General features: G+C 32.6%; 2 protein-coding genes across 2 annotated transcripts; both read right to left on the reverse strand.

Moving 5' to 3' along the window:
* Nucleotides 1-2,117: 2,117 nt before the first annotated feature.
* Nucleotides 2,118-6,226, reverse strand: LOC115976606 (probable galactinol--sucrose galactosyltransferase 5). The gene is made up of 4 exons (XM_031098006.1): nt 4,702-6,226; nt 4,129-4,306; nt 2,997-3,364; nt 2,118-2,872 (listed from the first exon to the last, which is right to left on the reverse strand). The coding sequence occupies exons 1-4, from the start codon at nt 5,935-5,937 to the stop codon at nt 2,312-2,314; spliced, it is 2,343 nt and encodes a 780-aa protein (XP_030953866.1). The 5' UTR covers nt 5,938-6,226; the 3' UTR covers nt 2,118-2,311.
* Nucleotides 6,227-18,255: 12,029 nt separating this feature from the next.
* Nucleotides 18,256-26,815, reverse strand: LOC115976609 (glycosyltransferase BC10). Its single transcript, XM_031098008.1, has 11 exons — nt 26,176-26,815; nt 24,082-24,195; nt 23,531-23,631; nt 23,209-23,280; nt 22,849-22,930; nt 22,671-22,751; nt 22,037-22,075; nt 21,573-21,638; nt 20,319-20,468; nt 19,037-19,165; nt 18,256-18,874 (listed from the first exon to the last, which is right to left on the reverse strand). The coding sequence occupies exons 1-11, from the start codon at nt 26,404-26,406 to the stop codon at nt 18,824-18,826; spliced, it is 1,116 nt and encodes a 371-aa protein (XP_030953868.1). The 5' UTR covers nt 26,407-26,815; the 3' UTR covers nt 18,256-18,823.
* Between the last annotated feature and the right edge of the window lie 338 nt (nt 26,816-27,153).

Raw genomic sequence — 27,153 nt, forward strand, 5'->3', positions numbered from 1 at the left:
ACTTTTCTAAGTTCCTTGACTCTTCGGCTTAGCATTAACCTTCGGTTTTCAAGAGTTCTTTGGTCACTCGGATCATTAGTATTGTCAGGTGCCACGGGAGTTTTCATGCCTTTCATAGCACGACGGACATCTTCATGCCAATGACTTATTAGACTTAGTTCCACGCCATTTAGGTATTCTCCACTCACATATCCTAATATGGAAAGAATATGAGCACCACGTCCAAAGATCCTCATACATAATCACGTCCTCCGAATATAGGAAATTAAGTCCAACAATCTTGGAGCATTAACTTTGTGTCTTCCCTACAAGGGAAGATCCTGCATTCATTGGATCTTGGTTAGCCTTACCCCACTGGTGTTCTCTGTAGGTCTTCACTTTTTGTTCTTTAGGTTCCTTCAATCATCACGCGCGTGGATGATTAACTCACTGACAATTTTGTGTATCATCAAAAATAATTTCAGTGGTGGATTCCTCATTCTTCCTCTCATGGATTATAATAATCTTGTCCTATTCTCTCTTAGTATGGAGAAATAGATCCAATTCACCTCAAAGTAAGCAACCAATATAAATTTCATTTGTCAGATTTATAATTAAAAAAGAGGAACCATTAAAAATTTCTACATGGTTTTTGTTGTTTCCTTTTTTGGTTTTCCTTTTCCTCCAATGATTGTCCATACATGTTGAAATTTTGGTTTGATACAGATCCTGCTGCTCAAGTACACTGTAGACGAGCCGGTAAGTTCTAAACAACTAGAATTTTCGGAAGGATATGTCTGACATTTCTTTTATATCTCTCATTTTGGCTTATTAAAGCTTGATGATTTTTTTTGGTAGTATCAAAAGTTATTTGATATTAGTTGTTTGCTCTGTGTAGATGGGTTGAATTTACGGATAAAAAGGTTGCTAAGAGAGTTGCTAATATGTTAAATAGTGAACAAATAGGTATGTGTTTCGATGGAAGTTTTCACTGTGTTTTTCTATTGTTTTAATCCAATTCTTTATATATAAAGATTATTGTTGATCACTGATCAGTCCGGTGCTTTGAGTTCTATAGAAGAAAGATTACAGAAGGTACATAATATATTTTGTCAAAAGTAATACATTTGCTTGATTATGCTATGGATGCAGTTGACCAGACTCTGTATGTTAATTGACATGATTAATATAAAAACTCAGCTTTGGAATTTTAAAAAGGTTTTCTAATATCTTTTTTTTTTATTGGGTTTTTTCTAATATCTTATACATTGAAATTTTGAGGTATTGATTACTTTTAACAAACTGGAATACTAAATAGAGAGTATTCACATTGTCAAATTTACTAGCAAGCATGATCTTTGAATGAAATGCTGTCTCCTCAAGGCTCAAGTATAACAAGAAATATCCTTCTCAAACAAAACAAAAAAGTATAACAAGAAATGGAGAGTGAGATGAAGGGTTCAGTGGGTGTATGAGTTGTGTTTTTCCTATGAAAAAAACCATGAATTTGATTGAGCTTTTGGTAGAATATCCAAGTTTAGAGATATTGTTTTGAGTGCTTTGAACCCAACTCAATTAATGGGCCACTATAAATGAGCCATAAGATACTCTTGGGTCAGGGAGTGACCACAATCCACTGATTATTCCGATCCAATTTTTTTAGTTCTTGGGCATTATAAGACTAGGAGGAATTGTAGTGGCAACCTTTTTCTCTAAATCTTGGTTAGCAATCCATTTACTTCCTCAATTGCAATCTGATTGAATTGATTAATGCATGCTTATGGTGAGCCTAAATAGGCCAATTTCACTCAGACATTACCCAATTCCACCCACACACACCAACAATTTGGCTAGAAAAACTTGAAAGTGAAACACAAATTGGGTTTGTACTTTGTACATTATTGTCATTATCTTTTTAATATATGCTACTTCGCCTACATAAGGCTGGGTCATAGTGATCTAGCACACCACATATCAAGTTTCTGCTCTAAGTTTTATATTTTCTGGGAAGCTTCTGCTATTGCTGGGCATTTATAAGTTATAGGATTCAACATTACTCTTAGCCCATGTTAAAACTTAAAAGAGAGGAACAATTTGTTCCTGTCCAACCACAGCAGAAAACATACTTAGGAAAGGCATGAAAAGAGAAATAGTCATGACACATTCAAATCTGCAAATTAGTAATACTGTTTAACTTGATATCACTTAAATCACTTTAGTTACTTCTTCCCCTATCTTGGGGAGCAAAGAAGTCATCAAATCCCCCAAAAAAAAAAAAAAAATACATCTGAAATAATTAAATACTGAAGGAAGCTATGAAAAGTCAGCCCCTTCAGAAGAAATACTCTACTGTTGAGTTGGAAGAATTGGACCATGGTACTTGAATAACAACCATGCAGCCCTCATACTCAAATGGTACACCTTCATCATCAATCTTGCAAGCAATTGGCTTCTCTGATGCAAACACCCTCATTTCTCCAGTGCCCTTCACTCCAATTTGAACTGACTTGCCCTTATCATTGAAGGCCAAGGACTGAATGGCACCACCAGTATTGAGCATATTCACCAAACCAATAGGAGCAAACTGAATACGAGTTCCAGCAAAGACAGTCACCGGGGAGACAGTAATGAGCTCGAACTTGAATGGCTCCAAAGACAACTCCACATTCTCAGATGGCTTGGAAAGGACCAACTTCTTAGCCTGGTGGTAGTACATGGCAAACACTTGTACTCCTTCAATGGAGATTGGATTCTTGCCACTCTTCCACTCAATGTCTTTTGGGTTTGTTTGAGAGGTCACAACATGGGAATATTGGGAGAAGCATTGGTTGCGCCTAGTTTCACGAGACCATCCACCTCCTTGGCAATTGAATGCCCCAAGAACTCCAGTGTACTGTTAGAAAGGTAAACATAAAGTATAAGACTTAATTTTAGGGTCACAAATTTTGGATAGGTCCCAATGGTAACCATGCCATAATGAACATTGCACATGCTAAACAAATGGCAAGAAGGCTCACCTTGTTGAGGTTCCAGATTTTCAGCATAGTCTTCCCATCATGGAGAGGATCCTCAAAGAGACAGTCCTTGGTTGGAAGAGCATAGTACTCACAACGCAAAATGGACCCATCAGGCAACACCAAGGTCTTAAGCAAATCAAAGTTGTGCTTCCCAACGGTGTCACTCACATAAATAGGACCACCAGAAATTGCACGAGATGCAGCATGAAATGCAGCACATGGATGAGTGGATTGAAACATGTCCCAGTCTGGGTGTATGAAGTTGCCCATCCACAAGCTATTGTAAGCACAATGCACCATATGACACCCTTGGAGCCAAAATGTGCCATTTGGATCACCAGATGGATCGGTGCACCAGAAATCATCCCCTATTTAATACATGTTAAATGTACACGTTAGTTGATAACAATTCTAAAAACTAAGGTCTCATTAGGTTGTCTCTATGGCTTATTTGTAACATGATCCAAAAAAATTATTTTCTTCTTTGCTAACTAAAAATATATTAAGACAGCACCTTCAAAAGACAATTTTTTTTAAAAATAATAAAAATAAAAACTGCCATTTTGTTCCAGAAATCATCCCCTATTTAATATAAAATCATTCTCAAAAGTTTGGACCAGAAGCATATTTAAGTCTTATTTATTCAATGCCATGTATTGAGGGGCAATGAAGAAATGTTCCACCAAATTCTAGATTCACAAGCCATGAATTGATTGCAGTTGTTAGCTTAGCAGCAAGCTTTAAACACGTGGCAATTTTAATAGTTTTATTCTCAAAATAATTTAATTTCAAATGTCAAAATTATCAAACTCTAACAAGTTATTAGAAAAGATTTGCTCTTTCCAAAATCTAGTGATGTCACTTGCCTAAAAAAACACATGGCGTATACAAATAGGAAAGGGGACATTTTACTCACTTTTTTTTCTTTTTTTTTTTTGGTATAGATATGTCAAAATCGTTACATTTATAGCTAGGAAAAAAAATGTTTGACTGGTTGATAAAAGTATAGACTAATATTCTAAATTCTTCTCATAAAGAAAAATAGCATCACATTAACAAGGCATGGTATTGTTTCTATAAATAATTTTTTTTTTAAAGAAAAAAGAAAAAGCATGGTTTTGCAGTGACATACCAACACGGCCAAGACAAATGGCCTCTGTTCCGAGGAACATGAAATCGTTGCAGTGCTCCATGCTAGCTATGACACCATTGCCATTGAAGTGCTTCCTCACAGAGGAAGTGAGAGCTTTGAAATATGCTTTTGCTAGCTCAACTCTGCCACCATAATTCTCACACAACATCTCCAGCAACTACATAGAACCAAAATTATTGTCATTTATAAATAAATAATTTTTTTTTTAAAAAGACAATATATATTACATCTAAACTTATTAATCACTAAGGGTTGAAAATATTTTGTGGGATTTTTTTTAATATTAAAAAAGTTTAATAATTTAACAGTGATAACGTGCCGACCAAAGTGGTCAAAGTAAATGAACCCTCTACAAACTTCTACTCTTCTTTAGATAAAGGCAATAATCTTGATTTGGTCCTACAATATGCCACGTATCACTCTTTTATGTGACAAGAAGTCATACTTGTCCAAATTCATGATAAACCCCGTAACTAACATTAAAAGTCCCTATTCTTGATCCAGTCAAAATAAAACTCAACTAAAAAGAAAGGATAGAAGTTAAGGACTTACATGGATAACATCAACCTTGACCCCATCAATCCCAACAGCCTCCAAGTGTGAGTGAAGCCCCTCATACATCTGATCAACAATCTCCGGCGGGACCAATCCCACACCAGTGTCAACAATCTTATCTACTGCAAGATCCTCCATGGTCATCTTCAACCCCGGTGAGAGTTTGGGCTCCACAACCACAGCTTCAGGCAATCCAGGCACATTGGGCCTAATCCCACCCCAATATCCACACAAAGCATGCCAAACATACACGTAGTCCACACTTTTGAACTCCTCCTTCAGGTCCCTAACAAAGGCCCCCATACCCTTGCTAGGCCCACCAATTGTGTTACACTTTTTGGGACTAACATAGTCTCTAAACTTGTAATTCTCTTGAAATTTCAAGAGCCTACAAGGCATTTGCTCACCAGCAATGGTTTGATTGATACCCTCTTGTGTGATTGGGTCAGAATCATGACCAATTGATTGCCACCCATCATCAAGTAACACAAGCCCAGGTGGGCACCCACCATCAACAAGACCTTTCACACCTTCTATAACACCTTGAGGGTGCACAGAAAGATAGAATGCATCCCAAGTGCACCAACCAAATTTGTCCACGATACCAGGTGGGTTTTTCTCTTCCAAAAGCTTGAAAGTACCCAAGTGAACCCTCACAACTTTCATTGCCTCTTTGACCAAACTAAAAGGGTCCTCGCCAGCATGCATGTACATGACACTTGTGAATGTGTCACCAATGGCCTTAGATGAGCCACTCTCAAGGCAAAGATCAACGCTATCATCGTGACCAGGTTGAATTGAGGCTCTAAAAGGACCTTCCAAAATAGGAAGAAGAAGAACATAAGGACGACCCAGTTCAGAATTTTCAAGAATCACCATCTGGGTCTCGTTCTCTATGTCTCTGCCATTGGAGCCAACCCAGTGTGTGGTCCACCAGACCTTGAACCTGAATATGCTCATGAACCTTATGTCTTTGAGTTTCCCAATGGAAACGACATGTCGGTCAGTGGACTCCTTGGCATTGAAGCCCACAAAGGAACCAACGGTGGTGATGGATTTGTCAATGTTGGTGTATGGTGAAGGAGTGGCTGTGATGTTATCAGGGACTTGGGAGAGAATGACATGGCCATTGGCTAAGAAGTTTGAACCTTCCAATGTGATTGGAGATTGGTTATAGGCATCAACGAGTTGGGTAGTGACATCTGAGGCACCTTTTCTAAAACTTGGAGCCATTGATGAACAAAGAAGAAATTGAAAGGGTTATGAAAAAAGAGTTAAAGAGTATCAAAGAAAGTGGTTAATGGCTAATGACTATGAATTTTACACAAGGGTTTTGAGGTGAGAGGCGAAGGGACTAAAGGGTTTTGTATATATAGGAAAACAAGGTAGGATTGAATTAATATACAGGGAATGAATGAAAATGGAAAAGATTTTTTTTGTGATCTTCAATGAGAATAAGAAGAAAAGAGAGCTTGATTTTGTACGTGTTTTAGGAAATCTGCAATTTTGTGATTCTATGGCTCAACCGATATGGAAAGCTCGAATTTATAGGTGAAAATGAGGAACGTGGCAAGAAAGTGGATTTTAATGTAATATTATTTTAATGCTCTCTTTTTCTTTTTCTTTTTCTTTTTCTTATTTTATGCCCTTTGGTGGGGGAGGTTATGAGTCTTATGACTTTAATGAGTTTTATGACATATTATAATGGGTTTTATTTTTTATTTATTTATTGTGGGTCATACTCAATTTACCAAAAAGTGTTTACTATTCTAAATTATCCAGATGATGATGAATGCCTTTTCTTTCACATTTCCTGGCAAGAAGAAAATGTTATTTTTGTTTCTAATTTCTGTGATCAAGACACATGTATCACCAATTCATGCATGCCTTTTCTTTCACATTTCCTCGTAAGTAAAAAAGTTCTTTATGTTCCTAATTTCTATGATCAAGACACATGTAACACCAATTTTTAGTCAATATCTAGGTTTGACTAATTGAGAAAAGAACGAGGAAAAAAATACTGAGACGGTGAAAGTAATATAAATTAGTCTAATACTCTTTTAACAAGTCTGTATCCTCAAAAAATTACCACTTTTTATTTATTTTTTTTTTTTTAAACTTTTTTAACCATAAATTATATTACTGGGATTTTCTTGGCAATCTGTCGCTAATTGCCGGAGAAGTGAATAGTTAACGAAGGGGTATATGCTATTTTCCTGCTGAAATAACTATTAACTAGACAAAACTATTAATATTAATTACTGTAATTTAACAAAATAACGAAAACGTTAGCAAGTGTAATTAAAAGCCTATATAGAGTCCCATAAAATAAAAATAAAAAACCTACATAGAATGTATAGCGCTGATCGTGCAAAGTTAGCTTTTTATTATTATTATTTTTTTTTTTTTGAGAAACCGAATAATTCATTAATTGAATGTAGCCTACTTAAATTTATATATATATATATATATATATATATGATGGTATTATAAAAAGACAACTCCTAAACTCGTCCATATGTCTCGTCCTATGAAAGAGTTGAGTGGCTTAGGGGTGTGTTCGTCCATGGATAAGCTCATCCGTCCGTACAGTTAGTTGGATGAGCACCTTGCGTCCTGAACATGTTAGCAACCTCTGTTTTCCTGTTAGGCTGCAAAATCGTTCCCCCAGTAAACGGGTGAGGAAAACAGAGCCCGAATAATGTAACTTCCATGGCGGTTATGGAAGTTACCTCCGAATTTTCCGAACTCTACAACGGTAGGAGAAATAACTGACTTAGACAGGCACTATATAAGGACTCTTCTTCAGAGGGTAAGGCATTCAGACACTTCCATACGAATTGGAATTCCAAAAATACTAACTTTACCATCAGAGGATTCTTGACCGGTCTTCCTCGGTCTCCTCTGATTTTGTGTTTATCTTTTCAAGACATTCCAAGTCACATTGAAATCATCAACGCCCAAGACATTCAGCTTATTAATTTCCTTGTGTTCATCAATATATAAAACTCCTTTTTCTGGGTCAGTAAACATATCATAAATGAGTTACCACTTGATATTTATATATGTTATTTGAAATTCAATTGATGTATTTGATTCCCTTTTTTTTCGAAATTCATTTGAAGTTATACCAGCTCGAATCTTAAGCCTTTTTTTTTTTTTTTTTTTTTAAGTTTACGGGCCCCTAATCCTGGGATTACAATTCTACTATTACTATTTTATTAGCAATTTATTGTTTTTTGATGGCCAAATTATTGCCATTTCAAACTTCACTTACTTCTTCGTAAATTTTTAAAAAAAAAAAAAAAAAACTTCACTTACTTCTAAAGATTTGTGCAGAAATAAATCTCGGCTTCATGAGCACTTTTAATTTAGAAAAATGTTAACCAATGTCCTTAGAACTTGGTTTAGAAGCTATTAATTTTAGAAACATTTTATTAAAAAAATAATAAAATAATAAATATTGCTGACATTTTTTATATTTCTTATAAAAATGATGTCAAAAATTTCCTATTATAATTTATTTTGATTTATTAACAATTGTTCTAAGGATATACATTAACATGACCCTTCAATTTATACGCATGTTTCATCCACTAGATTGCATGGAATTCTCTTATTTTCACAATGATTAGGACAGAGTATCTATTGTTCATGGATGAAGGACCTTCTTCTAGTGCTTTGAAGAATATTTGACCAATAAATTTAAATACACACAGATCAAAGTATTTTCCCAATGGTTCACATTTTTTTTAATGAAACAATGGTTAACATTTGTCAAAGTGATGTGTCTATTTTTTCCCTTCATTAGGAAAATTTCATAGGATTGAATAAGAGATTTACTGATTTGGGCCTTGGATTCCACATAAAAAAAAATAATAATAATAAATTCATTAATATTTTGATCTGATAATAAACATAGATCACATATGCCATTAATTTCGAATCATATTTATCAATAATAATAATAATAAATTCTCTAATTAAACACAATTTACCACCTTACTAAATTGATAAATTATGTTCATTAAAAAAAAAAAATTTGATAAATTAAGAAAAAAAATATAATTGGAAAAAGTGTACATGCTTAGCAATTAGCATTGCTCATATTTGATGGATTACATATCGATTATACTGTACGCTTTTAGCTAGGACGGTAGAGCTTCTAGAGGTTTCATCACAAATTGCTTGCGTCTAACGTCGAAACCAATTAAAAATGAAATCTCTTTGGAAAAGGAAATCTTTTTATTTTATTTTATTTTTTGCTGAATAAGGAAATATTTTTATTTGTTTTCATTCTTTTCTTAATCTTTCATAACTTTTCCAAAGAAGCACCACTTTATTTTGGGACTTCTGAATGAAATGAATCGTAGTATATATTCATTATTTTCTTATTCCTCATATGTCGGCTTCAAAATAAAATCTTTTTAATGAATCTTTCATAATTTTTCCAAAGATTTTGGGACTTCTGAATGAAATGAATTGTAGTATATATTCATTCTTTTCTTATTCCTCATATGTTGGCTTCAAAATAAAATCTTTTTAATGAATCTTTCATAACTTTTCCAAAGAAGCACCACTTTATTTTGGGACTTCTGAATGAAATGAATCGTAGTATATATTCTTCTTCTTTTAATGAGATCGTATATATTATTCTAGGTATTCAATGGGCTAGTGATCAAATATGGTGTAGTATAAGGATCTTGAATAATTATCCAACCTTATTGGCCAACATAAAAATCAAAGAAGCACACATATAATCATAGAATAATGCTACAGACAAATTATTTTACAACATTTTTTCTAATTGTTGTTGACTTGTTGTGAGAAACTTTTTGTTGATTTTTCATCTAAGCCCACTACTAACATCACTTTTTCATTTACCAATAATCACTCGTTACAGTAGCAGTTTGTAAATTTTTTTTGTAAAAAAATTTGTGTCTTTAGCATTACTCATAATCTTTGAATTTTTTTAGTAGAGTAATGCTATAGCCACAAATTATTTTACAATATTTTTACAAAATATTTTTATGTCAACCTCTTATTAGTTTTCATCTAAACCCACCATTAATATCACTTTTTCAGTTATCAATAATCATTCACATTATTAGCAGTTTGTAAAAAAAATTGTAAAATAGTTTGTATCTCTAACATTATTCTTTTGAGTAATGCTATAGCCACAAAAGAGTAAATTGTAGTGATAACCATAAAAGAGTAAACTGTAATGATAACCGTTTGCAATGGAAATATTTTCACCCACATAAATGGGAAGATTTTCATTTTACCAAATATATAATTTATTTTTTCATAAAATACTTATTTTGGTTCCTAAATTTTACTCAAAATTTGTTTTTCATCCCTAAATTTTAAGAAGTTATTTTTTCATCTTTAAAGTTTAAACTTTGTAAAGAGTTTTTATAATAATTTAGATAAAAAAAAATAGGGATGAAAAAAATAACTTTTTTTTTCGATAGTTTATTGATGAAAAAAATATCTTTTTTAAAATTTAAGGACAACAAATAAAACATTTTTAATAGTTTAGGTTTGAAAGATGAACTTTTCAATAGTATAGGGGCAAAAAACAAATTTTTTAAAGTTTTAAGGATGAAAAACAAATTTTTAGTAAAATTTAAGAACCAAAATAGTAGTTGGGTCAGGGCACTCGTTAATAATCCATTTTAGAAAAGTTTTGATACCACTTTTATGATAAATAAATAAAAAAACTGTCAAAATAATAATTACTTTTTTTTCATTTCCCATAAAAACTTTTTTTAAATGGATTATTAACTAATACCCTAAGGGCACTCATTAGCATTTCCCATAATAATTTACCCATTTTTTTTAAAGAAAAGAGTGAGAAAGTTTTATTAATGAACTAAATAATTTTGAAATACAAATCAAGTAATAGATCTTCTACTCACACATTAATACCTGTAGTTAATATTGTTCTTTTAGCAAGGACATGGGCAAGTTGATTAGTCTCGCTCTTCACATGCTAAAAACTACACCTCCTTAATAAAAACTACACCTCACATTAGAGTATTAGACCTTGGTCCCCAATTGCATCACCTAGGAATATAATTTGGCTTCCTCAATCTAAGGAATCTACATCCAATTGCTTTAGCCAAAATAAAGACTCGAAGAAGGGAAATGGGGGAAAATGTTTTCCTTAAGCTTTTTTTTTTCAAATAGAATATTCTATATTTCTATTTTTTTGATAAGCTATTCTATATTTCTATTGTCACAAATGAAACTTCCACTAGTACGGCTAGCAAAATTTGTCCCGGGTAATGTGACAATTGTCAATAGTGGCACCATAAAATATAGACACCTTTTTTCATCCAAAGAGCATCATTTGTAATTCCAAACTAGTTATTATCAAAAGGCATCTATGAAATGGTCCAAAATCCAAATACCAAAATGCTCACTAATTCATAGGTGTAGCTTTTTTTGAACAGGAATATGCAAAATGCAATGTGCAAGTCATCCACACATTGGAAAGAACAGCTATTTTTATTTATTTTTTCATATGGTCCTTTAATGTCAAAGTAGCTTGGAGAATTGAAAAAAATAAATAAAATAAAATAAAATTTTATTCAAAGCGTGTGGGTCATTTTTTTTTTTTTTGGGTGGGCCTTAAAAAGAGCGTGGGCTTTGGTTAAAAACTCCAACCACTAACACAGCGACAACTGACAAGTTTGTGTTCTTTTTTTATTTCTTTATCATTTCACTGTGTCCCAAGTTTAGTAAAAATTGGTCCACTCCTCGGCGGTTGCGTGCCGACCATTGCCACGTGTACAACTCTCAGGCACTCTCACCCACCGACCTATAAAAAAATTAGATAAGGTGGTACGTGTAACACTGTGAGTGTGCCATGTGGACAATACTAGTTAAAGAAATCAATATTGTAGACCCAGTACCAGTAGTTACCCAACGTCGTACTGAAATTTTCAAACGTTTAACTGACTCCCAACAAACACAAAACTGAAAATATTTTACAGATTATAAAAACAGTTTGCTCCAACCACCAAAATAACTCAACTACCACATTGGCCAATAAGAAGCTCCCACGTATGGTAGTTAGAGCAAACTGTGGTTAACTGTGTGCTGCTATTAGGTGAATTACGCGTTTGTGGGAGAAGTGAGAGAGAGAGAGAGTATTTCACTATTTCAGTCTCTTGAGCGTTGAGAGTACTCTCTTAAAAGTCACAACATATGAGATTTATATTTTGTGAGAAACATATATACATACGGTAAGAAAGAGTCCATCTTATAAGATAATTTCTTGTACTTTGTACATAATTTGAATTTTGAAATTTTGTCAAGGAAGAATTAACAATAAGAATACTATAATGATAAAATAAAAAATAATAATTTTTTTACAACGGTTTCTAGGTGAAGAGGCAAGAGGGAGAGTGCAAAAGAACCTTCAACTTTTTAAAATACAGCTTTCATTTTACTATTTTATAAACTAGTGTATAATTTATGCATATACATGGTACAATTAAAAATAATCATAATTACACACATATATTATACCTGGTGTAAAAGTTACACATTTTTAAGTCATAAATGAGTTTTGCTCTATCTTTTTTATTATTTTTTATTTTTTATTTTTATATACACTTGCGTTTACTATTTTCTTTTCTTTATTGGGATTTTTATGGTTTATTTATATTAAATTCCTTGTCTTTTGCACAATATTAACTCACTTAGAACAAAAATTTTAAAAACTTAGATAGGACTTGTGACACAAAATTAGACAACAATTGAAATCCAATTTAGAAATTTAATTGGATTTTCTCTATGCTTTGGCTTTAATTATAGAGCAAAGATTATCTCCAAACTAGTTTGGTAAAAAATTCTTCAAGCTTCTTATGTATTTCTTTTTTTGGTGTGAATTTTTAAAATCTAACCGTTGAATTTCATGTTCCTTATATTATTAACATACATATCAAATTTCATTCAAATCGAATGTGATTTACTATTCGATCAATAAACTTATTTTTTATACACAATTTTAGATTACAAAAACTTGAAATTTTGACATTTGTTTGATGATATAACAACTAATTTTTTATTTTCTTGAAATTTTGCAAGCATAAATGATATAATAAGAAAATGTAATCCAATGGTTAGATTTTCAAAGTTCACGCTCAATATAAAGATATATGAGAAGTTTGAAAGGTTTCTCTCCAAACTAGTTTGGAGAGAAACTTTGTTCTTAATTATATATAGATGATTAATGTATCGTATTTTTTCTTCTTATTGCTATACTATTATATAATTCAATGTATATGTTCTCAAAAGGTAAATTTATTTATTTTTAATAGAAGTCTTTTTTTGAAACGCCCTCAGTCCCTCAACTTGTTACTTTGCATTGGAGAATGGATACTATGTTTTTCTTTATTTTGAGCAATGTAAGGACTATTTTGATGTAAATTTTATTGTTAAATATAAAATAACGTATGGCAACCATATTATATATATATATATATATAGAGAGAGAGAGAGAGAGAGAGAGAGAGAGAGAGAGAGAGAGGGTTATTATTTATATTTAAGATTTTGATATAACTTAACCACCTAAAAAAAATAGATATATTACTGATTAAGTGGTATATTGTAATTGATGTATAATAAAAGTAATCATAGTGGTAGATCCATATCAAAATAATGTTGTATTAATCACGGTTTATCACTTGAACAAGTTGCAAAAATATTTTTAAAAAAAGTTGTGTCCCAACATTGCTTAAGAATTAATGGCCAACAATAATGTGTATATTTGGTATGTATGATTCCATAGTACTAGTGAAAATAGAGTTTTTTCTTTCAAAAAAAAAAAAAAAAAGAGTTTTACTTGGGGAATGATTTAATGGCCAAAGATTATGTGTGTTAGGTCTGTAGGATTCCATTGTGCTTACCAAAAAGTAAAATTCCCCTGAAGTTAGGCCTCAATATTTTTCTAGATTTTGATACGACTTAGTGGCAAAATGTTAAAATTTTTGTGTTAAGATGGCCCGAGTAGCTAATTATCAAATCAAAACAACAGACAAGGAGACATGGGCACCATTGCTGATTTTGGAAAACATGATATGACTGCATTCAATCACAATGTATGCCTTAGGAGTGAAGAAGGGACCTCTAAAGTTTAAACAAAACATTATTATTATTGGAAAAAAGGCACCAATAAACTAATTTTGATTTTAAATTATAGTTGTTAATATCGTATGATACATGATATATATCATACAATAAAATCTTCATGTATATGATGAAGAAATTAAATATACTATAGAAAATCTTTTTATTTTATTTTATTTTATAATAATTTATTAATAATTACAGAAAGTGGAAGAATTTGAATCTTAAATATCTTCGTTGGAAACATAAAAAAAAACTAACCAGTTAATAATATAAAATGCCATCTCAAATTAATCTTTTTTTTTTTTTTTTGAGGGAGCAAGTCAAATTAATCTAAGGTAAGTATATTATTATCACTTAATATTACACGGTAAGGTTCAATGTCCAGAATTAAAAGTAGAAAAAGGGCAAACATTACAAAAGACACAAGTGCGCGTTTGGACTACGACTAGCTATCACCTCCCAAAGGTGAAAGATGCAGTTAAAAAGACTCATCATGTCATGTGATTCAACACACCACAACCGTTCATTTGGGTCGAGATCGGAATTATAGGGGGGGAGCACATGCCCTTCCGATGTCGTGTCACTCCTGCATGATTCATAGTAAATAATAATATTGGATAAGAAAATACTATTTTTTTGCGGTGTCGGTGAGTGCTAAGAAAGAGAACAGTCGGTCGGTCATTTACACCTTTAGATTGGATGTCGGTCCCTTGTTTATACGCGTCATGGATTTTTTTTAGTCCTTAATTGATGGATGGGTCTTGTGCCAATGTTCGCTTAATAGAAAAGACTAGGGCTTTATTGTGCCGTTTCATACTTGTCTTGTTAGTCAAAACAAATCCGGGTCCCATCCAAAAAACAAAAAAACAAATCCGGAGGCCCCACTTAAACTACTAATTTTGGACTCAAAAGTTGCAACTTGCAATAAACCCAAACTCCTCCCCCCAACGCCCCGACAATTTCAATTTCAATTAACTTCTACTTCAGTTATCACATTAAATTATAAAATTTAGTTTTTATCAATTTAATCCTCACTTTGTCAAAATGGTTGTCATTTATGTTATTAACCTATTTAAACGACACCATTTAAATTTATTTATATATATATATATATATTAAAAGGTAACTAATCATAATATTTTATTTAAAAAGAAATGGAACTAGCCATATGGTAGTTGAAATGACACCTTTTTCTTATCAATTCCATTGTGAGATTTGGTTTCTACTTATCAGAGGTTTTTTTTTTTTTTTTTTTTTTTTTTTTTTTTTTTTTTTTTTTTTTTTTTTTTTTTTTTTTTTTTTTTCTAATTTGTATTTAAATACTAAGGCGGAACTACAACCAGGGGGGGGCCGGGGGGGGGGGGGGGGCGTGGACCCCCAAATTTTTTTTTTAATCCTTTATATTACCTATAACTATTGAACATTTTTTAAGATATAGCCTATAAAAATAAGGTTGGCCAGTTCCTCCCCTGCTAAGTTGTAACCATGATTATTTTGGTTTCTACTTATTAGAGGGTTTTTTTTCTTCGGATTTTTATTTTAAATACCAAGTTGTAATTCATGCTTACATAGAAAAGGTAGAATATAATAAAATATGTCAAAAGAAGGAGGGGAGGAGGGGGAGGGAGGGCATTAACAGATTAAGATCCTCTAGCATTGTCCAAATAACTCCACCATAGAGTTCTTAAAATTTTATCCAATCATTGTGAAATGGATTACTCCACCATAGAGTTCTTAAAACTTTATCTAGCCATTGTGAAATGGATTAGATTTTATCACGTTATCAATATTTAATATTTAAGAAAACATTAACTTACCATTTTGCATCTACTTAAAATATCAATGATGAAGTAAAAATCTAATTTGTTTATTTTAAAATGAATGGATACATTTTTAAACACTTTGGTCGAGTTACCATAAGAATTTGGCGAAACTACATTATTGGTCCCTGAAATTTAATTTTTGAACGTAATTGGTCTCTTAAGTTTCAAATGAGCGCTATTAGTCCCTCAAGTTTGAAAAATAAACACTATTAGTCATTCTGTTAATTGCTATTAATGTCAATGCCTACATGGTTAACGGAGTAGTGATGTAGAATCTTTTAAAGTAACATGGCATTTGTTTTTATTATTAAAAAAAAAAAAAAAAAAAAAAAAACATAACTTAAATGACACCTCAGAAACCCAATTTCCCACACCTAACCCGATTCTTTACGAGTTACCCAAATCAAATCTAAAATGCTTGATTAAGTGTTTGACCTGTCGTCTTCCTCCATGCGTCGCCATGATGCCGTCTCCATCCGCCGGTGATGGCATCATCCTCTCCCATGTAACAGTGACAGCAACAAAAAGTGATGAAAAACCCATTTTTGCACAATCACAGGTACCTCGCCGCTCCTCCCCCTCTCCATACAACCCCTCAAGTATTGTTCTCTCTCTTTATAGTCACAATTTAGCGAATTAGGTTTTTAATTTTTTGAAATTTCAGATCTTGTTATCGTTATGTTATCAATTTGTGTTTAGCTAATTCTCAAAGATCATATGTATGTTATATTGTTGGCATTTTGTCAAAATTGGGTTTTAGCTTTTTATTATTTTGGCGGTGCATTCTTTTTAGATTGGCAAGTGAATTGAGAATCTATTTGTTTATAATTATTTGGTTTTCGATTGTGATTCTAAAGCATTGAAGAGTGTTAGTGAACAGTGGTATTCTTTGATTGTAGATCTCAATATCTCATACACGTGTTAAGTTTAATTCATAAGTAATTTGGGAGATTTTATTTGGGTAACTCGTTTGGAACTAGGTCAGGTCTGTGTGAGATTATGGGTTTCTAATGTTTTATTTGAGTTTTGTATTCTTTTCAATAAAAAAAGATGCCACATCACTTCAAGAGATGTCAAATTATTGCTTTGTTAGCCATGTAAGCATTGACACTAATGAAAACTAGCATGTAGTCCGTACTTATGCACGGAAATATTAACAATTGTGATGATAAGATGTTTATCTTAATAGATTCAATTTCCACATTGAGCATTATGAATGGAAGTAACTTAACACCAATATTTAAAAATCAAATTGGACACATAGCACAAAATTAAACTACAATTAGAAATTAATTTGATTCAATTTGAATTCTAAAATTGAACTTCAACTTAATATAATATATATGATTATATTTTTGTCACTTTTAACAAATTAACAAAATCTTAATCCAGACACACTAAAAACTATTAAAAAATAAGAACTAATCATTGAGCTTGGAATCTTCTTGGAGGCGCCAATGAAGCGCTAATGTATGAGAGTGTGAAGTAAGGAAGAGTGGGATTGAACATTGTGTTTGAACCCGACCTTGCTCTAAAAAATCCGTAAGGAGGAGGAGAGGGCAGTGTGTAGATCTAGTTGGTAGAGGTTGAGAGAGGAGGAGACATGGGATGAAGATATGGAATTAGGAGGAGATGATGTTTTACTTTTATAGTCTTTCTCGTTGGACTCCTTGGTTCTGGTTGTGGGATTAGAAGAGTTCCAGACTCTATTGAGATCACCCATAAAAGTGTGCAGGTGAGATGTTCTTGCTTAGGCCAATGAGTATTATTATTGTGGTTTTCTTGGCTTCCGTGTTAAATGTTAATGCATCATTTATTTGGGCACAAAAATTAGAAAATTTAGATAAGATACATGACACAAAATTGGAGTCCAATTTATAATCTCCATGAAAGTGTGCAGGTAAGATGTTTTTACTTAGGCCAATGAGCATTATTATTGTGGTTTTATTGGCTTCCGTGTTAAATGTTAATACATCATTTATTTGGGCACAAAAATTAGAAAATTTAGATAAGATACATGACACAAAATTGAAGTCAAATTTATATTCTAATTAAATTTTTTTTTGAGTTTTGGTTAGGACAAGTGGCGCAAAATTGAGAATCCAATTGAAATCTAATTGGATTTTCTCTCTGCTTCACCTATTATTATATATATAGATTAACAGAATGACTAATAGTGTATTTTTTTAAAAACTTGAGGGACTAATAATGCTCATTTGAAACTTGAGGGATCAATAGTGTTCAAAGGGTAAACTTCAGGGACCAATGGTGTAGTTTCACCTAAAAATTTTATAGGATTGGGATCCACAGTTGACATATACGTTGAGCATGAGATAATAACTTAGGGTGTATTTGGATACCGCTTATTTTGCTGAAACTGAAAATTTATTACTGAAAGTATTGTAAATAAAAATAAAAGTTAGTTGAAATAGTACAGTGAGACCATAAATAATACCAAAAAGTGTAATGAGACTATGAATAGTAACAAAAATAAACTGAATAGTAAAATAATTTTAATTTTCCATCCCAATGGGATCCAAATGCAGAGTTAACTTTTCTTTTTTCTTTTTTTTTTTTAAAAAAAAAATTATTGGTAAGAGGACCCATATACAATTTTCATTGGATAATGACGCCTGATCCAGTCTACATCTCCAGCACATCACTCAAGCCATTAGGATGGGTTGGTCTCGGACAAGCCCATAATGTGTTTCAGCCTTCAATTAAAGTTGATACAAATGGGCCATGTTTAGCCTTCTTGCTGGGTTAAGGAAAGAATAAGCAAACAGTACAACCTTTACTTTGCAGGGTCAGTACTGACTCAGTCTTAACAGATTGAGCTTGTTGAGGAATGTGAACTACGAATGAGGGAGGGATGAGGGGGCAAAGGTTTGGTAATCAGGTAATAATAGTATAGAAACCAAAATGGAGCAATGAAAATTCAACTCTTTCCTTTTCATTTGACGTATATTAAGATAATATACACACCATAGCTTTGGTTTTGGTTTTCACTCGCTCACTCTCTCTCTATTCTTCATTTGCCTCTACAATTTACAGCTTTCTCCTTTATTTTTCGATGCTGATTACATGACACTTATTCGTATGGGTCAAGACTAGTAACTTTTAACTACACTAAACTTACAATAGGTATCTACTTACCATAGACTGGACTTACTTGTTGCGTCATTGAAAGGTCCCAAAACAGACTGTCCAACAAAAAAGGTAAAACACGTTAAATAAATGGATGGGGACTTCTGCCTAAATTGCAGGAAAAAAATGGAAGCTAAAACAGCTCACAGAAACCTTTAAAAATAAAAAATAAAAAATAAAAACCTCCTCAATATCACATGTGAAGATATGAAACTAACCATATTAAGAAGCCGGAATGCTGCTGGCCGAGTGAATTTTCTAGCAAAAAGAAAGCATGTGGATGGTTTACCCTTGCTAGTGCACCATTCTCTTCGGTACTCAGTCTCATAATAGATATTATCTATGTCCTACAAAGGTCATCAAATTTTTTATTATGCTCCCGATCCCTCATTTCATAAGAACAGATAATGTAAATGCTATTTTCAATTGAAACCAAATAATTTGCATGCCTCATAGATTCCAATGTAATATCTCAAGCTAGTGTTGAACTTGAATGGGACATGAAATACCAAATTAATTTTATTCTAAGTTTCTTTTGCTTTACATTAGAGATTGTGTATATAGCATACATAGTGCTAAACAGATGTTCAATGTAAACATAATTTTCCATGAATGGCAAAATTAAAACGGTAAGTCATTCTTTTGTCCCTCTAATATTTCCTGCTATTTACCAGAAAATAATTTACTGCAAGTTTTCCGATTAACATCCCACACAAATGGAAATCTTATTATTCCAGTAGTTGACTTCTGTTAGTCTGAAACATAGAACAGCTGAGCACTAGACAATGAGTCCTCCTCTCCCTTCTTTTTTCTTTTTTCTTTTTTAATTTTATTTAACCCTCCCATAGTCAAACCATTGTGCAGGTTCAACCGCATATGAAAGCTCTAGTTAATTTTGGGGAAGATAAGTCCTCATAATTACTCTGGTTTCAGAAAATATTCAAGGAAAATTAGATTCTTGCTATCACTGGATGGCACAGTGAAAAGTGTTAAATTACGAATATGATAGCACACCATTTTCAAGAAGTATTTGTAAACATTCATCTAACATCATGAAAATTGTATTTTCCTTGCTGGTGAGATGTAAGAAACATGCCAACAATTTGATTTCTGATATGCACCCAAAGAGAATTGAGTTGATTTTCCTCATTTTGGAGAACCATTTCAATCAACTAAGTATAATTTTTTTTTTTAAATTGGTAATTTACACATGCACCTGATGGGTCTTGAATCCACGACCTAACTCTCACCTAGAACTTAAAAGGGGAAGAGGTGCCAGTTGTGCTTGAGCTCATTAGCAACTAAGTATAATATTGTTACTAGCCAAAAAACAAAACCTGAGGTATAATACTATGCTACAAAGCCATTTCTAAGCTGGCAGATTGTTTTCAAGAGAATTTTATTTAATACATTAACACATCCATGAGATAGATATAAGGGGTGCAACCTACAACTATTAATTATTGCTCAAAGGATGGCTTGCAAAGACAGCAGCAATACCTTTATAGATTGGATAAGCGTAGGAGTAGCATCTGAAAACTTGTAAGTTACAGGATGCCATCCACGACGTTCATGGTCTTTGGAGGATGAGAGATCCCATGAACTATGTGTCAGTGATCTTCGTGTGATTTCTCCTTCAAGGCCTTCTTGCTGAAATGTGAAAGACAATGGTCTTAGAAAGTCAATTATAAAAAAGGTTGTTATATGGACACTACATTCTTAGCTTCTCAGACTCCACTTTCCATATTTTTAATTAAAATCTTATGCAGTGAAACATGGAATGCAAGAATCTACAAGATGATTTTAAAAGGCTGCCCTTACTTAGAGAAAAATAGGAGGGGGTGGGGGTGGGGGTGGGGGTGGGGAACTGAAACCTCTTGTGAATGAAAATATAATACGTGGATGCTACTTTTGAATGGAGTCCTATTATTTATATATTAAGCTTCATTTCAAATTTCATCCTAAATCCTGCTACAAATGCCTTCTCAATATGCATGTTTTTGTTCAGGTATATGGTTTAAGAATCAGAAAGACAGTTTGCAAACAACATTTTAAAACAGGTTTGAAGGCTTGCTATTATTAGTTCTATTTCAATATCTTGTTTGAATTTAGATGTCCTACCCAATTTTGACATATGTTAAGTATCTATGTCAGCATGTCATAAATATTAACGAAGCAGAACATCAGCACAATATAATTTCAACCAAATCTCTAGTTAAGAAGAACCGGAAGCCTCCCAGTTTATTAGCTTTGCATTTGACTTCATCTTCTGTTTTCTGACAACTTATATCTGCTGTCAGGTACGCAGAGAACCAGAAAGCAAAAAATACCTCCAATAAGGTTGCTAATGTGTTATTCCACCAAATTATCCATAATTAACTAAGATATGTCCATTGAGGTTGCCAACATTTAGCATCAACAAAATAATTTTAAATTACTAAATCTTCTTGTTGCTAATTTTTTCTTTTATTATGAGAAAACACCACTAGCAAATTTCATATATAATAGAAACTAAGAGCCAACTGTGGCTTGAAATTTTGAAAGGACTAAGCTCAGCATAAGATGAAAAACTATCTTCTGATTTATTTTTTATTTTTTTTTTCCCATAATGTCTTTAAGAAAGTGTTAAGACTGTTGAAAATGCTTTTGTCAAATTTTATAATCTAAAAGGGGTTCATTCGTCTCTATAGATAAAGTCAAAATCTTAATTGACATGGACAAGGCTCAGAATAATTGGATAAGAATTTATCTTACAGCCAGTAATGTCTGAACATAGTGTTCATCCGGTATACAATTATGCTCCTTGGATGCATCAGTTGGCTGCACATGAAAGGTAAAAGCAAATAAATAAACTTTATCTACTTCAAACATCTTCCTGAGTCTCTCTCTCTCTTATTGGTAAGTCTACACACACACCCCATGAGTTTTGAACACCCAACCTTACCCTCCACCCTTTATTATGGGGAGAGGAGGTGCCTTTTGAGCTAGATCTCATTGGTGGGTAACTCTTATTAATTAAATTAGTATTTGACCTCAAGATCAGATTCTGGAAATAAATTACAGTACTGCATGTGTGCAAATACATTTCATATCAGAACGTCAATGTATGGCTACCAAAAATACTTTCTTTGAAAGCTGGTAAAGATCCAGTGCTGGGAAAGCCGATAGATAACTAAATAATGTTTCAAAAGATTACTGAATAAAGAAAAGTAACTTACAAGGGGATGATCTCGCCAAAACTCAGGTAGTGATCTCCTCTGCATTATTACAAAATATAGAACAGGTAAAATTACAGAATCCTCGACAAGGAAACTTGAAAAATGTACGACTTCATAATGATGAGAAAAAATTGTAATACAAACATGTCTCAAATAGTGAAAGCTATGAAGAGTACACAATCAGAAATTAAAACTGTATGCACTAAGAAATAAATTAATCATTGAGAGCAGCTGAGCATGTCTTCCCAGTAAAGTAGCTTGGTTTCACTCTAGCATGCCCAACATTACACTTCATTTTCAACATCTAGAAGTTCACGCAGGTGAATTTTAAAATAAGTTTATTTTTAATAAGGGAACATAAGTACATTTTGCCGATTTTTCAAATGTCAACATGTCGTCAAAGTTCTTAAATATCTACACAACAATAGCAAAATAGGGACAATATGAAGTTTAAGCACCTATGATTTTTCTAGCTGACAATAAAGATGATCTCTCCAGTCTGCTTTGTGCTCTTTTTGCATAAAATAGTTTTTTTCAGTATACATCTTTCTTACTTATCAAAAAAGAAAAAAAAGATTATCTCTTCACATTTATATAGTGGCTACAGCCACAAATCATAATGAAGACAACTTGCCTTGCAATACTCTTGAAACCTGGGAAATATAGTACTGTCTTTCACAACAACCTCTGCATGCTTTCTGGTCAGAACAACCCACTGCAAGAAAACGAAGCAAAGACATGAGTCAGACATTCTATTTCTAGAATTTTTATTGAACACCAAAAGCAATAAATCTAATATGTAAAATTCTTACCTGAGATCCTTTCCTCCAGTTATGAACTGGAATAACAGGATCCATTTTTGGATTGTAGCGACCCTCTTTTGTATCAGCAAAGCTGCTTCCACCATTTAATTGTCAAAAACACATTAGTAACGTGACCAATACGAAATGTGCAGAGATCTGATAATGCTCCAAGCATATCTTAATAAAAGCTTGAATCATCCTACCTCAGCAAGGGTATGGAAGAAAAAGGAGATCAAAGACATTCATCCACACAGGAATTACATACATACACCCAACATAATTTGTATTTGTGTTTGCGTGCGTGTGTGTGCGTGCATATGTGAGGGGGAGGAGAGATGCACACACTTGTTTAAGGACTGGACCACTGACCTGTCTACAAAACTAGTTGATGTGGACATGATATAGTCATAGGTGTAGCTGAAGTTGTATAGAGGTATGCAGCTGAAAAGAGATCAAGTAACTGAAATATTGTTAGACAAAAAAATCACAAAAAAAAAAAAAAAAGCAAAAATATACATTATTGTATGATAATAAAATACGGACTTTGCTCCTTAACCAGACATCTACCTCCTAACCAATTAAATGCATACATAACAAAGCATCTAAATAATCACAGTTAGAAAGTTCCAACTCAAAGACAGAGAAATGCAGAGCATATACTCAAGCAGTAATTATGAAGATCAATTGTCACCTGTCTGAGAGAAACACAAAGCGTTCATTATAAGGATCATCAAGTGCATGCTTAAGCAATCTACGCTCTGCCTCAATCATGCTGGCTTCACCCCAGTCTACCTGGTATATGACAACATGAACTGAATATTGTCATGCCAATGAAAATAGCAAAGTAAAAATTTACATTTGATCACAACTTTTACGTTATGAACCAAGCCAACAGGAATGCATAAAGTACACTGATTAAAATACACAGGTAAGCTACACTGTAATTAATTTTACTTTGGGCACTATGTTGGTTTTATAGGAATGATATCATTATGTTAACGATCTATGCAACATAGATCTGGCAAATTAATCAAACATGTATGAGTAGGGAGTTGCAGCAATGGAGCATTATATATACATCATGCGTTTTCACGCGCACACACATACAAGTTATGTATGTATGTACATGCACAAACACCACGTTAAAGAAAAATTAAACTGCTTCCAAAAACATATTATGCTGAGATATCCAAGTAACTGGCATGTAGTTTCTATATAAGATTCCACAGGAGGAATGAGAACCTGTATGCTATCATTAACTTGACGATTCAAAAAATAGACTGATCTTGTTGTTGCCTTGCTGAACAGAAACCCAGGCCTAGAGTGAACAGAAATTGAAAATTTATTCTCCCCTCCCTGCACAACAAGATAATTCATTCTTTAGTAAACATGGAAGACATCATATAGCTCGTATTTACAAGTGCTTTTATATAATTATCCACACAAAAAAAAAAAATACAGAGTTTCAATATTATCAGATACCATAGAAACTATTGTATCTATCTTATATAATTAGGAGATGCAGGGACATGTCTGCCCATAGTGAAACATCCCACAACGACCCCCTAACCCATTATCAAAATGATTAAAAGGGAGACAAAAAGTAACCTGCGAAACACAAGTGTTATCAACATGAATTGATCCGATCAATTAAATTAGTATCTATGCTAATTTTATTCACCCTTTTGAACCAGTCAATTGTAAGCTTTTGAAGAAGTGTGTACAGTGAAAATCAAATTTTTAAGAAGATAGAAGTTAAAAATTGATACTCCAATTTTTTTTTATAGATAAGTAAGTTTTGACCCCAAGGGGTGGAGGAATGGAAGATTTGAACTAGTACCCCAACTCATTTTCAATAAAGATACAATACAACATATTCAAAGGTAAGTAACTGCACTCAACTTTTTGGAAAAATTCACAAAACATATACAAATTATATTCCAAATTATGAAATTACAGACAAACTATCTAGTCTTCATTATTGTCATTATATTTGCCTAAAAAAAAAAAAAAGCATATACATGATACTATACTTGCAAGGAACAAAACAGTAAATAGCCAGTTGATTATCCCCAAAAATAATAAGTAACTAAATTAAATGAAGTAGAAGAAAAATTGCTCATATATAAACAAAATGTCACATGAACCAATATGGAAATTATCTCTATATATTAAGACGATTCAAAAAGTTAGTTACGGCTTCAAAAAATGTCAAAAATACCCCTAATCTAATTATATAATCCTTATTCTTAAAAAATAAAAAATGGGGTTAAAATTGTAATTCAAAAGAAAAACTACCCAAGAAACTTTTTTCCTAAAAAGTTGCACACTCTATTTAAATATATCTCATGCACGTTTGATGCATTTTCCCTAAAAACTAGCACACCCTGTTTACTCCATTTCAAGTCCTAAATTTTAGTTTCTTAAAAATTCCTTCTTGTGTATCCTCACTAATAATAGATAAATTCAAATTGAAAAATTACATTAAACTCAAAATAAGAAAATAGCCTCATCGCACGTACGGAGTGTGATGTGAATGTGATGAGGCTAGTATTTATTAAACAGTTGCTATAAGTTATATTACAAAAAACTATAGATGCTTAGAATGCAGTGTATATTGTCATCGATGAAGTTACACATTAGATGGATTTTTTTTAAAATTTTTTTTTTTTGGTTGAAAAGTACACAATAGATGGAAAATTCTAAAATTACAAAGAAACAATCTAATTACTATTATACTCATTTGAATATAATTTTACTATTATTCTTATTAAAACATATACATAGTGCTATATTTTTCAATAGCTACTTAGTTCATACTCAAAAATTAATAATTAAGTAAACAAAGCAGTAGCTAAATGGAAATTAAATTAATCGAACAGTCACTGTCCATAATAATTAGGTTAAACCATAAATTCTTATCCCCTCGTTCATAAAATTAAAATCCAATTACTATTATTGATAATATACTATGTCTAACAATATAAAAAAACATAAATACAGTGCTATTCTGATAGAAACTTGGTTCATCCCCAAAAACTAAATAAAAAATAGCATTATTTAGGAAATCACTCATTTATTATTATACATATAAACATGGAAATTGAATTAATCAAACAGTCACAATCGGTAATAATTAGGAAAAACCACAAATGCTTAGCAAGTAGCAGATATTACATCACGTTGTTGACGAAATTGCAAAGAAATTTATCTAATAGAATACTTATCTACCATGCATGGAAAATTGGAAATCAAATTAATCAAACAGTAACTATAGCTAAATCATTAGGGAAAAAGTGAAGAACCATGAAAGCTTAAGAGTAAAAGAAAACATACACGAAAGAACGAGTCCCAAACTATTTCAAGAGGAAGCCGATTCCTGGCGATGAACAAGAAGGCAATCTTCGGCTTCTGGACGAGCCTCGGGCCGAGCATCATGATCCGACTGCACTGGCTCTGCATCATCATCACCAAAGTTCCGAAGCAAAACCCTAAGAGAATCACCGCGAAAAGCTTCCTCCTCCATTTGTAATGCGATTTCTGCTGCTGCGTAGCCTTTCGCTTCATCTATCTATCTATCTAGCAGAGCTGAGCTAGCCGCTCGCGGTGGTTTCGCTCAATTAGGGAGAAGCTGAAGCTCGAAATATTCATCGTCTTTCTGACGAAGATTCATCGATTCGATCCATTTGCGAGAGAATTGACGGAGTTCGATGACTCGAGGTGTGGGTGAATTCGGATTTCGTGGAAAATGATAAGAGAGAGAGAAAAGGCGGTAGAGAATTGAGATTCTCGTGGAAATGGAATTGGCGTGGGAATTGGGGAAGAACGGGAATTGAAATGAAATGAAGAAGAGAGGAGAAGACTGTAGAGGAGCCTTGTATATAAAAGAGAGTGAGCGTTGGGAGCTTTGGAAATTGAAAGTGGAGTTTCTATTTACTATGGTAGTGGACTGAGAAAGACTGAGTTGGCTTTGCTTGACAAGTCAGAATGTCAGATTCCTTTTTCTTTTCTGAATTCTTTTTTAAGTTAAGCGTCACATAAAGTGTGTGTATTTTTTTTTTTTTTTTCGGTAGTTGAGTGTGAGGTAGGGGATCAAATTCTCATACAAATGTGTTTTGTTTTGATTTGGTGGAAATATGTTTTTTGTCAAGAAGAAAAAACAAAGATCGAAATATCTACTTTTTTTTTTTTTTTTTTTAGATAAACCAGCAATTTTATTTGGGGGAAAATGATAAATTTTTTTTTTTTGAGAAACACGACAAAATTATTACAGTACTTTTTAAATTTAAAAAGAATTTTAAAGGAGAAAAAATA

The sequence above is a fragment of the Quercus lobata genome, chromosome 2 (assembly GCF_001633185.2).
Source record: "Quercus lobata isolate SW786 chromosome 2, ValleyOak3.0 Primary Assembly, whole genome shotgun sequence".
In the NCBI taxonomy this organism is placed as follows: Eukaryota; Viridiplantae; Streptophyta; class Magnoliopsida; order Fagales; family Fagaceae; genus Quercus; species Quercus lobata.